This window comes from Perca fluviatilis, chromosome 1 (assembly GCF_010015445.1).
Source record: "Perca fluviatilis chromosome 1, GENO_Pfluv_1.0, whole genome shotgun sequence".
Taxonomy (NCBI): domain Eukaryota; kingdom Metazoa; phylum Chordata; class Actinopteri; order Perciformes; family Percidae; genus Perca; species Perca fluviatilis.
The window spans coordinates 36,732,907-36,744,943 of record NC_053112.1 but is presented as its reverse complement, the minus strand read 5'-3'; the positions used below and the strand labels follow the sequence as shown (position 1 = coordinate 36,744,943).

The 12,037-nt window shown below is 40.7% G+C and overlaps 1 protein-coding gene across 1 annotated transcript in view; it reads left to right on the top strand.

Moving 5' to 3' along the window:
- The window catches only part of rims1b (regulating synaptic membrane exocytosis 1b), a 106,063-nt gene extending 94,605 nt beyond the window's left edge, over positions 1 to 11,458 (top strand). Inside the window, 5 exon segments of the mRNA XM_039796546.1 lie at positions 1,013 to 1,157; positions 4,799 to 4,911; positions 8,001 to 8,102; positions 10,162 to 10,301; positions 11,138 to 11,458. Coding sequence (XP_039652480.1) covers positions 1,013 to 1,157; positions 4,799 to 4,911; positions 8,001 to 8,102; positions 10,162 to 10,301; positions 11,138 to 11,356 — 719 coding nt within the window. The 3' untranslated portion in view covers positions 11,357 to 11,458.
- Positions 11,459 to 12,037: the final 579 nt, after the last annotated feature.

The following is a 12,037-nucleotide window of genomic DNA, read 5'->3' as shown; positions in this document are numbered from 1 at the left end:
TTAGTTAAGCATAAAATAATAAATAAAAGACAGTGCCAATTGATCTTCTCATCAAATTATTGGCAAGAAAAGTCGTATTTATCTAACTTTCAGAACTATTCCTTTGAAGAAAGTAACTTGAATCGTAATTTTTGGATTTATAGATTATTAAAGCGGGGGGAGGCAGTTCTCTGGAAAAGGCCCAAAAAAATACAGCCCTCCCCCTATCGCTCACCCCTCTCTGTCCTAAGCCCCTCCCACCAGACGAGCATGGGCATGGGAATATCAAAATGCTAATACAGTAACCTGTACGAGTATTTCAATCGTCCCGATCGCAATTGTGATCCCGATGCAGACAATTCTATGAGAATTACCATTCTGTTTTCTTTGCAAACTTTACCGACTGCGATTCGAGGCTCTGAAGCTACATAAACATGAACTTGTGTTAGCCGCAGCCGTGGGCCTTTGACTACTGTTGGCAGAAGGCTAAACTATTAGCAATATTTTCCATCAGCTCTGAAACTCCTCGCCGATATTGACACATCTTTGACTGCATTTATTGTCAGACTCTTTTTGATAAGTTTTGATAAGTTGTTTTAGGTTGCTTTGCAGAGCAGCAACTTTTTCTGCAGGCTTTTCTGCCATTGAATCAGGCTTTACCCTTGAAGGGACGTGCATGTGACTCTGCATTTGTAGAACGGCCAATGCAATGTAGAACAGCACCCCGTTTCTGAAATGACCTGTGAATGTCCAAAGTCTCCAATCACAGGCTAGATTGTCTAAAGCCTGGAAACAGAGCTAAGAGAAGTGCAGAAGTCTAGTTTTCTCTCAAATCTCAAAATTAATAAAATTACAATATGCTGAAAGGATGTTATGGAATTGTTGCCCAACAACGCCCAAAATGCCATCAGACAGGACAAAAACAGTGAGAGAGCACATATGCACATTTTGTCTGGTTAAATAAAGGTGGAAAAAATGCCATCATCTCTGACTACAACATTGTGATGTTTTCTGTGTCTCCCGTTTCATCCAGAGGGGAAGAGTAAGAAGGAGAAGGGTGCACCTATCCAAAGGAGCACAGAGACCGGCATGGCAGTAGAGCTGACCAGGAACATGAGCCGCCAGCCCAGCAAAGAGTCCAACAATGGCAGCATGAACAGCTGCAACTCTGAGGGGAAGTCAGTAAACCACACACTTCCTGCTGTGATCACTTTCCATCAACCATCTGCACACTCTCTACATCTACATAACCTTTATCATTGCTTTCTCTCTCAGGGCCTTTTCACAACTGCCGTGTTTAGTTCGGTTGAATCGAACCCTGGAGCGTATACCCCAAGGGGGTAAGCTTCGCTTCAGAACTCGAACCTCGAGCCATTTTGTTGCTACCTGGCCATCACCTCCCGTTAGCATTCCACTGACTAGCATACATTTTGGCGCCACTTGACAGCGAATAACTTTACATCTGAAGCATTTAAAGACTCTATTTGTCCGTTCTTTATTTCTAAAGAAACACGACAATGTATGAAAGGCTCCATTACCTTGTACCTCACGTTATGGCTCCGTAGCAGACGTTTTTGTAAAAATAGGCTAACGATTGTGTCACATAGTAGAGAAATTACCGTATAGTACAGGATAAGCTTGCAGGCAGTTTCGACTTACATGAGCTGTTTAGGATTAATTACTAATGTTAACTAACATTTTAATTAGCAATAATTAGCCTGTGCCCATGTTATCTCCTTACATATACCTACACTCTCCATCTCTGTAAGATTGGGAATGATTGAGATTTCTCTTGGCACAGCTACCAGAAGACTTCCAACTTTCAGACAGGTTGCTCACGTCACATTTACGCTGTCTCTCTCAGTTGGAGGCTGCGCAGTAAAGCTGGCTATCCCCGGAAAAGTGCTTCTAATATCCTTCACTGGTCTCCGTCCAGAGCAACGGGGTCTGTTGGTCCATTATATACTGTCTATGTTTTACCCCCTCGGGAAAGTTTGTTTGGGCAGGTGTAAACACAGCAATCAGACTCAGGGCCAGGTGTACTAACGCTTTTGCGCCCACTTCAGGCGTATTTGTTTTGCAATGTGCACGTAAAAGCATGGCGAGGTATGTACAAACAGGCCGCACTGAGGTAAAAGAGCAGACTGCCTGTCACGGGAACTGAAAATGGCAAATTGCGCTTTTCCGTGTCGTGCATATGCATTCACGGTTAGGTCAAGGGGAAAGTGGGAGTTTCCCATAAAGAGATGGGAGGAGAAGCGTAAAGTGCGCCTAATTATGTATTCTGCGCTATGTACAAAAAACGCCTGTGACAGCGCGCCTCTATTTTGCGGTGAAAATTCTCCACCTCTTAAAAGCAGGTGTAAACCAGCCGCAAGCGGGTTTCCTGGCGTATGCCTCCTGGTGAAATGGCAGCAGTAATCCCAGCAAGACGAAGACATAGGCCAAGGAGACGAGCTGAAAATATTTTTGCCACAAAGATCACACTTTTTCAGTTGAGTGAAGACGAAATTATTTAGCGTTACAGATTAAGCAGCCATGCAATATTACTGTTACTGGAAGAAATCAAAGATGACATTGAATCTCCGACTCAGCGTTCACATTCCATTCCAGCAGTTGTTAAACTTCTGGCTACATTACAAATATTGGCATCAGGATCATTTCAAACAGTCCTAGCATCAGCAGTGGGAATATGGCAGTCTGCGCTCAGCCCTATCATAGCACCAGTACCAAACACTTTGCTACAGCGCGGTATAGTGGGCGGAGAAAGGCGCTGATTACCCAATGAACTGCAGGTTTGGTAAATACGACGTAAACTGAAGTATCACAGCGTGCACTTTCCGCGGGTTGGCCATGGTGCTAATAACGCTACTTTCGCAAATGTACGTATATCTGGCCCTCAGTGCAGACCAAAACAACCGGACCGAGAATACCTCTTTAAAGCGCTCTCTGTCCAGTTACAAACAAACTCTGGTACGCTTCGGTGCGCTTCGTTTGTGGTGCGAACGCGATCCGACCTCGATCCGACCCGACTACCAGGTGTACGCCACAAGTTGGAGCTAAACGGCTCCTGTAGTCGGTTACATGCTGCCAGTCCAACATGCCGCCACTCCAACATGCTTCTATTCAGACATGCCGCTATTCCGACATGCTGCTATTCCCTAACCCTAACCCTAATGGAAACAAAAATTGTCAGAGTGGTTGGACGTTTGAAAACAATGGAAGTGCCGCCACTCCGACAATTAGACGTCAGTGTCGGAGTGGGGGTATGTCGGAATGGATGGCAGAACCCCCTGTAGTCAGGTGTGCTTTGCAAACTGCGGCAGAGTATGCAAACTGTAGCAGCTTGCAATGTTTCTCTCACAGAAATACACTGCGGTCAAGTTCAAAAGCCACGTTCAAACCAACCACCACTGAAGTTAGAGACATACATCGGTGTGGAAACGCCCTTAAAGGAGAATGCCAAATGATAGTCCATTTATTTCTGTCAATGTCTACTTTACATTTCCAACTGTGTTTTCAGGCTGTAATTAGGTTCCGGGCAATATATCAATATAATATCGATACCAATATATGAGGCTAGATGTTTAAATTTGAATGTTCTTACATTTTTTAAGTGTTTCTGGTTTTAAAGGCTGCATTACAGTAAAGTGATGTATGTTTCTGAATTTAGCAGACTGTTCTAGCTGTTCTATTATTTGCCGTTACCCACGTAGTCATTATGTCCATGGTACTGATGATTATTTATCTAAAATCTTATTGTGAAAATATTTTGTGAAAGCACCAATAGTCAACCCTACAAAATCGCCGCAATGTCGATATTGAGGTATTTGGTCAAACATGTTGTGATATTTGATTTTCTCCGTATCGCCCAGCTCGAGCTGCAGTGTTTTATATATTTTCTATTTCCTTGGTTTCAAACTGCAAATGTTACACTGTTGAAGCTACTGTAGCTGCTGTCCCACCCGACTTAATGTGGATGTGGCAGTGAAGTTTGTATGCCAACATGTTCTCAGGGGTTATATCCAGGCGTACACTTCCATCTCTGCATGTATGTGTCAAGTGGCTGACAGTAAACAGAGTGTAATGTAATGAGTACGCTGCAAAAAAAACAAATTGGGCTCAGTGAGGCGATGATAGAACACAAACTTTGACTGAATCAAATTACAGCCTGGTGTTTTCTGTGATGGATTTGCTCGCTTGGCCGGTTTTCGAGATGTTTTTCATGCTGTAAATAATGAGTGGCAGCAAATGAGTTCTCCTGAAGGAAGCAACATGAGCTCTGAAGTCATAGAGCAGAGATCTTCAACAGGGCGTCGGGACCCCTAGGGGGTCCTCAGAGTTAGTGCAGGGGGTTCGCCAAATTATGTACAAAAAAGCTTATATTTTTTTGAAATTGTCTTATTTCAAAAATTAAAATAAGTCTGAAAATATGTATTTATATGAATGCAACATTTTAATAGCAAAGATAAGTTGGCCTATTTGTGAAAAATACGATTTACACATTGAAGATAAGCTTAGGTAACTACGGTAGCCATACAGTTAAGCTTAAGGAGTCACTGTGCCTTCCAGATGGATGTTTAACATTATAACATAAATAAATAATATCCATTTCCCTTTCATCCATTCTGCGCAGTTTAATATGCAGCTGAATTGTATACAATATATGCGGTAGGGGGTCCCTACTCGGTCTCTCTTTCAGCTTAGGGGTCCCTGGCCTAAAAGACGTTGAAGACCCCTGTCCTAGAGTATGCCGACTGTGTGGTGCTCGGGGATTATTGTCATAACTAATTCATGTTGTATGTGTTTTCTGAGTTAGTTTGATCTTCTCCGGAGTCAATCTGGGTGCCAGCAGTCAGTTCAGTGACTTCCTGGACGGCCTGGGCCCGGCTCAGTTAGTGGGAAGGCAAACCCTGGCTACTCCTGCCATAGGTAACACACTCATTACACTCCTCTCCTCTCTTTTAATCATTTTAGTATTTTTGTTTTTCTCTTATGTGTTGTATTTGTTCATATATATGTTTTAATAATGAATGAACTTTTCTTTTTTCTAATCATTTATATTGATCTATTCACTTACATGTACGTATACTATGTATTGGATATTACCTTTACATAAATTTACATATGTCGCTTATATTTTATTTCTCATTTAATTTTATTATTATTTATTCAGCAATTTTCTGAATTATTTCTAGTCTTTGTGAAGTTACAGTAAAATAAGATAAGATAGGCCTTAATTTGATCCCCAGTGAGGACATTTGAGTGAATTCAAATAGAATGAGAATAACAAGAAAATAGAAATAAAAATAAAAAACTACACAGGAGCAACTAAAGTCAAAATGACAAGGCAAGCAATATACATACAGTACCCCCTAATAGTGAGGTATCGTCTCTTATCGAAGTGACACAGTGGTGTGATAGAGGCAGCCATACCCCCATATGTAGTGTGATATGATAGAGGATCATATATAAGATAGTATATTATAGTATGTTATATATTGTGATATTGTATTTATGTCATTTTAAAGGTACTATGATGCTCGATGGTGCTTTAAGTCCCTGACGTCTCCTTCCAGGCAGCGCTGCGACCGTTGACTTCAAGGCACCTAACCCTAACCCTTAACCATAACCCTAACCATAACCATTGCCTAATCCTAGTGCCTTCCAGGCAGCGCTGCCTGGAAGGAGACGTTGGGGGCTTAAAACACAGATAAACTACTATGATACTAGCTACAGTATCTCACAAAAGTGAGTACACCCCTCACATTTTAGTAAATATTTCATTATATCTTTTAATGGGACTGAAGAAATTACACTTTGCTACAATGTAAAGTATTAAGTGTACAGCTTGTATAACAGTGTAAATGTGCTGTCCCCTCAAAATAACTCAACACACAGCCATTAATGTCTAAAACGCTGGCAACATAAGTCAGTACACCCCTATATTAAATTCCCATAGAGGCAGGCAGATTTTTATTTTTAAAGGCCAGTTATTTCATGGATCCAGGATACTATGCATTCTGATAAAGTTCCCTTGGCCCTTGGAATTAAAATAGCCCCACATCATCACATACACTTCACCATACCTAGAGAGTGGCATGGTTTTATGTCAGTTAGCCTAATAGCTAGTTTGATTTGCATTGAGAAATCATTTTATGGAAAGTACCCCATGCCAATCTCTAGGTATGGTGAAGGGCATGTGATGATGTTGAGTTATTTTGAGAGGACAGCACATTTACACTGTTATACAAGCTGTACACTTAGTACTTTACATTGTAGCAAAGTGTCATTTCTTCAGTGTTGTCCCATTAAAAGATATAATGAAATATTTACTAAAATGTGAGGGGTGTACTCACTTTTGTGAGATACTGTATTATAACAGAGTACAATATAATTTAATATGATATGATAAGTAATAATACATAACTTTAACTATGTTAATATTAGTGTTTATTCAAATATTAAATTGCATAAGTTGTTGGAAATTTGAAGCGTAAAATTCAGAGGCAAAACATTCAGATACATAATTTCAATGCATACATTTTCAGTGCTAGAAATTCAATAGCTTTTTAATTTCAAAATCCGTTGAAACAGATTACAGATGTACTTCCATAAGCCCTCATCAGTTTTCATTCCATTGAAATCACGGAGGTTTCTGCAGGGCTCCTTTCTGTTTGTTTTCCACCGGAACACCTCATATATTTTACAGAAAATACAGAGCTAGGTGACCGCGAGGAGATAGTCGCTGAATTTGACAAAAAGTGTATTGGATTAACATCGCATACTACACCTTTTAAAAGGGATTTGCATTAACTCTTTATTATGGTGTTAATTATGACAGTCTTAGTAGTAATAGTATCATGAACTATCATATATAATATAATAATATAGTATAACATAATAAATATAATGAGAAATTAAAGGGTAACTACCGTTTTTTTCAGCCTGGACCTTATGTTCCTATGTTTCTGTGTCTAAGTGACTGATGGGAACAACAATCTTTGACATTGGTCCAGTATTAAGTGAGATCGCTGCAGTCGGCAGTCAGCGAAACAAGCTACAATGTAAGTTAACAGGGCAACTGTCCAGCTTGTATTTACCGTCACAGAAGTGTTCATTTTGCCACTGACAGACTTAGATTAATATTCTAAGTGTCTGACAACATTATGGAAAGGATTTCTAAGGAGGTCGACCTTTCTGTTAAAGCGTAAGATCCTTTTTATAAACATAAAAACATCTGCAAAATTGCATTCGCTAAACCCACCAGACTCCGTAAGATACACTTCATTTAAAGTCAACAGAAACAAAATAAAAGTATGTAAAGCCGTTTGGGGTAGTCTTTCCACTTTTCCAACCATCACAACTCTAGTTTTGGTTGAAATAAACACATAGTGTACCGATATACATGTGAAAATATGTTGGCTTATACACACTAAAAGTATTGCTTTTTTAAATGGAGTCTGGTGGGTTTAGCGCTAGCGACCTCAGTGCTGTTTCTGGTTAAACAGAAAGGTCTCAGAGAGGTTTTAAAGGTCTATCTCTGAAGGGATCCTTTCCATAATGAGGATATTCTAGAATATTAATCTGAATCTGTCAGTCGCAAAACGAGCACTTCTGTGAAGGTAAATACAAGATGGACTATTGTCCTATTAACTTACATTGTAGCTTGTTTCTGCCGACTGCAGCGATCTCGCTTAATACTGGACCAATGTCAAAGATTGTTGTTCCCATCAGTCACTTAGACACAGAAACATAGGAACATAAGGTCCAGGTTGAAAAGAACGGTATTTACCCTTCAAGTATGCGATATACAGCTCTGATCAGTGTCAATAAAAAATCCCTACTGTTATATCTTTATGGGCTCTGCTACTAGTCACTACTATTCTTGTGGTTTATTTTTTCAGACAACATGTTCATCTTGCAACTGCCAGGACCTTCAGCTCTGCAGCACACACTGTCATCGATTGCTTCCTGTCTTATTAAAACCAATCACCTTTTCACTTTACTGTGTTTCCCAGGCGACATCCAGATCGGTATGATGGAGAAAAAGGGTCAGCTGGAGGTGGAAGTTATCAGAGCTCGAGGACTGGTACAAAAGCCAGGATCCAAATCCCTCCCTGGTGAGAACCTGAACCAAAATTGAGATACCGAAGAACAACTAATCTCTCCCTCCCTCTCCAGACATCAGTCATACGCTAGTCTCGCATTGCCAGACCTTCCTCCACAGCGCTGCTGAGGAGGGTCTGGCTAGTCCACACAGAAGTAAAAATACAATGTAATTTCTCCACATTAAAACCAGCTACAACATGACTAAGTGATTGTATATGCTCATATAGATGCCAAAAGTTCATGGGGCACCAACCTTGTTTTGAGATAAATTTCTTTTATTCACGATGTTTTGGATAAGTACTTCATTACACACAATGCTGGGGAGGAGGGGGAGCTGCCTGCAGGGGTTAGGACCTACCTCATTTGAGGGTTGTCACAAAAACATGCTGTGTATTGTAAATAATGTAATAATATATAATTCAAATAATTGTGTAAGTAGTAGAACAATACAAAAGGTGCAAAAATTGCATTTTAAATTTAAAAACATCTTGAGCCCCCTCTTCCTTGCCTCACAGTGGTTTGGTCTGTTCAATGGGAGTATCGCTGTTAAGAGAAACGGCGCTGGGTGGGAGAAAACCAAGGGGGTAAGCTTCGCTTCAGAACGCGTAGCTCCTATGGCGCCATTTTGATGCTACAAAGCGATCACCTCCTGTTAGCATCCCACTGACTGCCATTCATTTTGACGTCACTTTGACAGCGAATAACTTTACATCTGAAGCGTTTAAAGACTCTATTTGTCCATTGTTTATTTCTAAAGAAACACGACAATGTATAAAAGGCTCCATTACCTTGTACCTCACGTTATGGCTCTGTAGTAGACGTTTTTGTAAAAATAGGCTAACGATTGTGTCATAACCAAGCGACTTACTGTGGCATAGTAGAGGAATTACCGTATAGTACAGGAGAAGCTCGCAGGCAGTTTTGACTTACATGAGCTGTTTAGGTTTAATTACTAATGTTAACTATCATTTTAGTTAGCAATAATTAGCCTGTGCCTATGTTATCTCCTTACATATACCTACGCTCTCCATCTCTGCTAGATTGGGAATGATTTCTCTTGGCACAGCTACCAGAAGACTTCCAACTTTCAGACATGTTGCTCATGTCACATTTACATTGTCTCTCTCAGTTGGAGGCTGCACAGTAACCCTTAGCGCTCACCCAAAAGTGCTTCTAATATCCTTCACTGGTCTCCGTCCAGAGCAACGGGCTCTGTTGGTCCATTTGGAGAAAACACAGTTTGAATCACTTCAGTAACGTTAGCTAGTTGTGGAACTCCAGTAAGTAGACAAGGCTATTTTATTTACCTTAAACATCGGATGAAGTGATTATTTTCTCTAATACAGATGATACTGTGTTGTTTATCATATGTTCGCTTGTTTAATAGCTTGTTGGGTAGTAAGTTAGCTAACTTGCTAATTCCACCCGACATGCTTTCACTGGTTACAGAAAATGAGCCGGCTGGCTAACATTAGTTATCTAGCTAGCTTTCCAGGGGGCTCAGTTCTCAGTTCAGCATTACCTGTATTAGAGAAAAGAATCACTTCATCAGATGTTTAAAGTGAATAAAATAGCCTGCCAGCCTACTTACTGGAGATCCACAACTACACATATCAACAGTACTCTTTTGGCTGTACTGTTTGTGTCCTCCTTCAAAAATTGCTCTTGAGAAATGTCAAATTTGAAATGCCAAACTGTTAAATGAAAGTTACGCCCATGCATAGTCCTCAAAAATCCACCGGAGTTTAGAATGCCAGCACAAAGAAAGCGGAAGGTGACGGACATCCAGCTGAAAATGAGCGACATCCGGCAGAATTTCTGGCGGCAACAGAGCAATCCCGTAAATAAAACTTTGTCGATATAGACTTGTCATACACTGACTCTTCACAATATTGTGTGATATGCACCTCACATCCAGTGAAATCCAGTAGATAAACCCAGCCGAAGCTTTGTCTGTGCTTTCCCTTCCCATAAAGATAGAAGCAGCTGTGAGATCTGATCTAGATTATAGTGGTAGAGTCGCTGTGTTCCTCACTAATGGCTATTTTATTGCTTTGTCTCTGCCTTCAGCTCCATATGTCAAGGTCTATCTGCTGAATAATGGAGCGTACGTAGCCAAAAAGAAAACCAAGATTGCACGGAAAACACTTGATCCACTGTACCAGCAAGTACTGCTATTTGAGGAAAGCCCACAGGGTAAAGTCTTACAGGTGAGCCCAAGATTTATTTCTCGTCATCGCAAAGGTTTTCAAAATTCATCATGAGAAAATGTGTTCTAGCAGGAGGAATTAGACTGCTCTGTAATTTGACAGAAAATGGTTTTGAGGTAACACTTCGTAATAACTACACACTGTGGAGCATTAGTTAAGTATCAGTATGTACATAATTCATCATTTATATAAAGCATTGTTCCTACATTATTACACATTCGTATGGTATTCATAAACACAGTTGTACATGTTTTATTCTTGATTAATCACCTTATCTATAATGTGATTGATGATTGTATTTTCATACTTAGGTTAGATACTTAGGTTTTTTTTAAAGATTATTTTTTGGGGGCTTTTCCCTTCATTAGAAAGTGGATAGATATGAAAGGGAGAGAGAGATGGGGGATGACACGCAGCAAAGGGCAGCAGGTTGGATTCTAACCTACGCCGCTGCAGGACTCGCTCTTACTGGGTGAGCTAGAGGCCACCCCACTTAATTTAGGTTTAACAAAAATTACAAATCAGTTATTTAGGAATTGTCAATAATCACAGTCAAAAGATCATTAAAAAAGTGTAAGTAAATGATTACCAAACTATTTAGATGTACATTTATGCATGTATTTACACATAATGATTTAGACATGCACTAATGGTCAGTTAGTGTGTTAATATATGTTTTATAAATATTTTATAAATTTTGTAATATCGCTTTTTGAGAAGGAGTGTTGTCAAACATCGCTTGGACAAGCCGGTGCGTCTTTTGTCCTCAGAGGGTTAACTAACGCTAAACATAGTGTGTAGTTATTATAAAGTGTAACCCAATGATTTTCCTTCAGGTGATTGTATGGGGAGACTACGGCCGCATGGACCATAAAAGCTTCATGGGAGTTGCACAAATCCTAATGGAGGAACTGGACTTATCAAGCACAGTCATTGGTTGGTACAAGTTGTTCCCACCGTCCTCCTTGGTGGATCCGACACTTGCCTCCATAACGCGGCGGGCTTCCCAGTCGTCACTCGACAGTTCCTCCGGGCCTCCTGGGGTCCGATCCTAGTGGACCAACAGCTCTACACCGCTTCAACCAGTAACAAACTCATGAAACGTACTGTAGAGAGAAATAAACAAACACACACACAAAAAAAAAAAAAAAAGATGGCAGAAATGCAGAACAACTACAATCAGAAACAGTCGCAACGAGAAAGCTTTGTTGAGATCTGACAATCACTCCTGTCGCGGTTCATTTTAGTCTGTTGTAGGGAGCGCCACATTTCAGTGTTTCATATCCATTCAGAAAAGTCGCATCGTTTTTTCTCTGTGTATGCTGAGGAAGCAGGGCCGTCGAAAGACAACAAGCAGTAGCTCTCGACACGGGAGACGGGGAAAAAAAAGTGTCAGAGAATCAAATGAAGCAGGGTGATTTTTAACTGAATCAACAATAAGCAAAGAAATGTACGTAAGCATCGGAATGTATGGACTCGAGACAGAGGTAATCACCCTCCACACCTGCAGGGGGCGCAGTCCTCTCTGCACTGGCCTCCTCCAGAACCCCGACAGACTGCCGGCACTCCTGCCCCCAGGCCATGTTTCTTTTCCTAGGACGGTGAAGGCATGACCCGCCCTACTCTGCCTCTGATTGGCTTACCCTGGTATTCTTATAGTGCGTTATATTTGTACTCGAAAGTCAGATTTTTCCGAGGTCAAAGTTGGAAACACGACCCCTGACCTCGGAACTCGG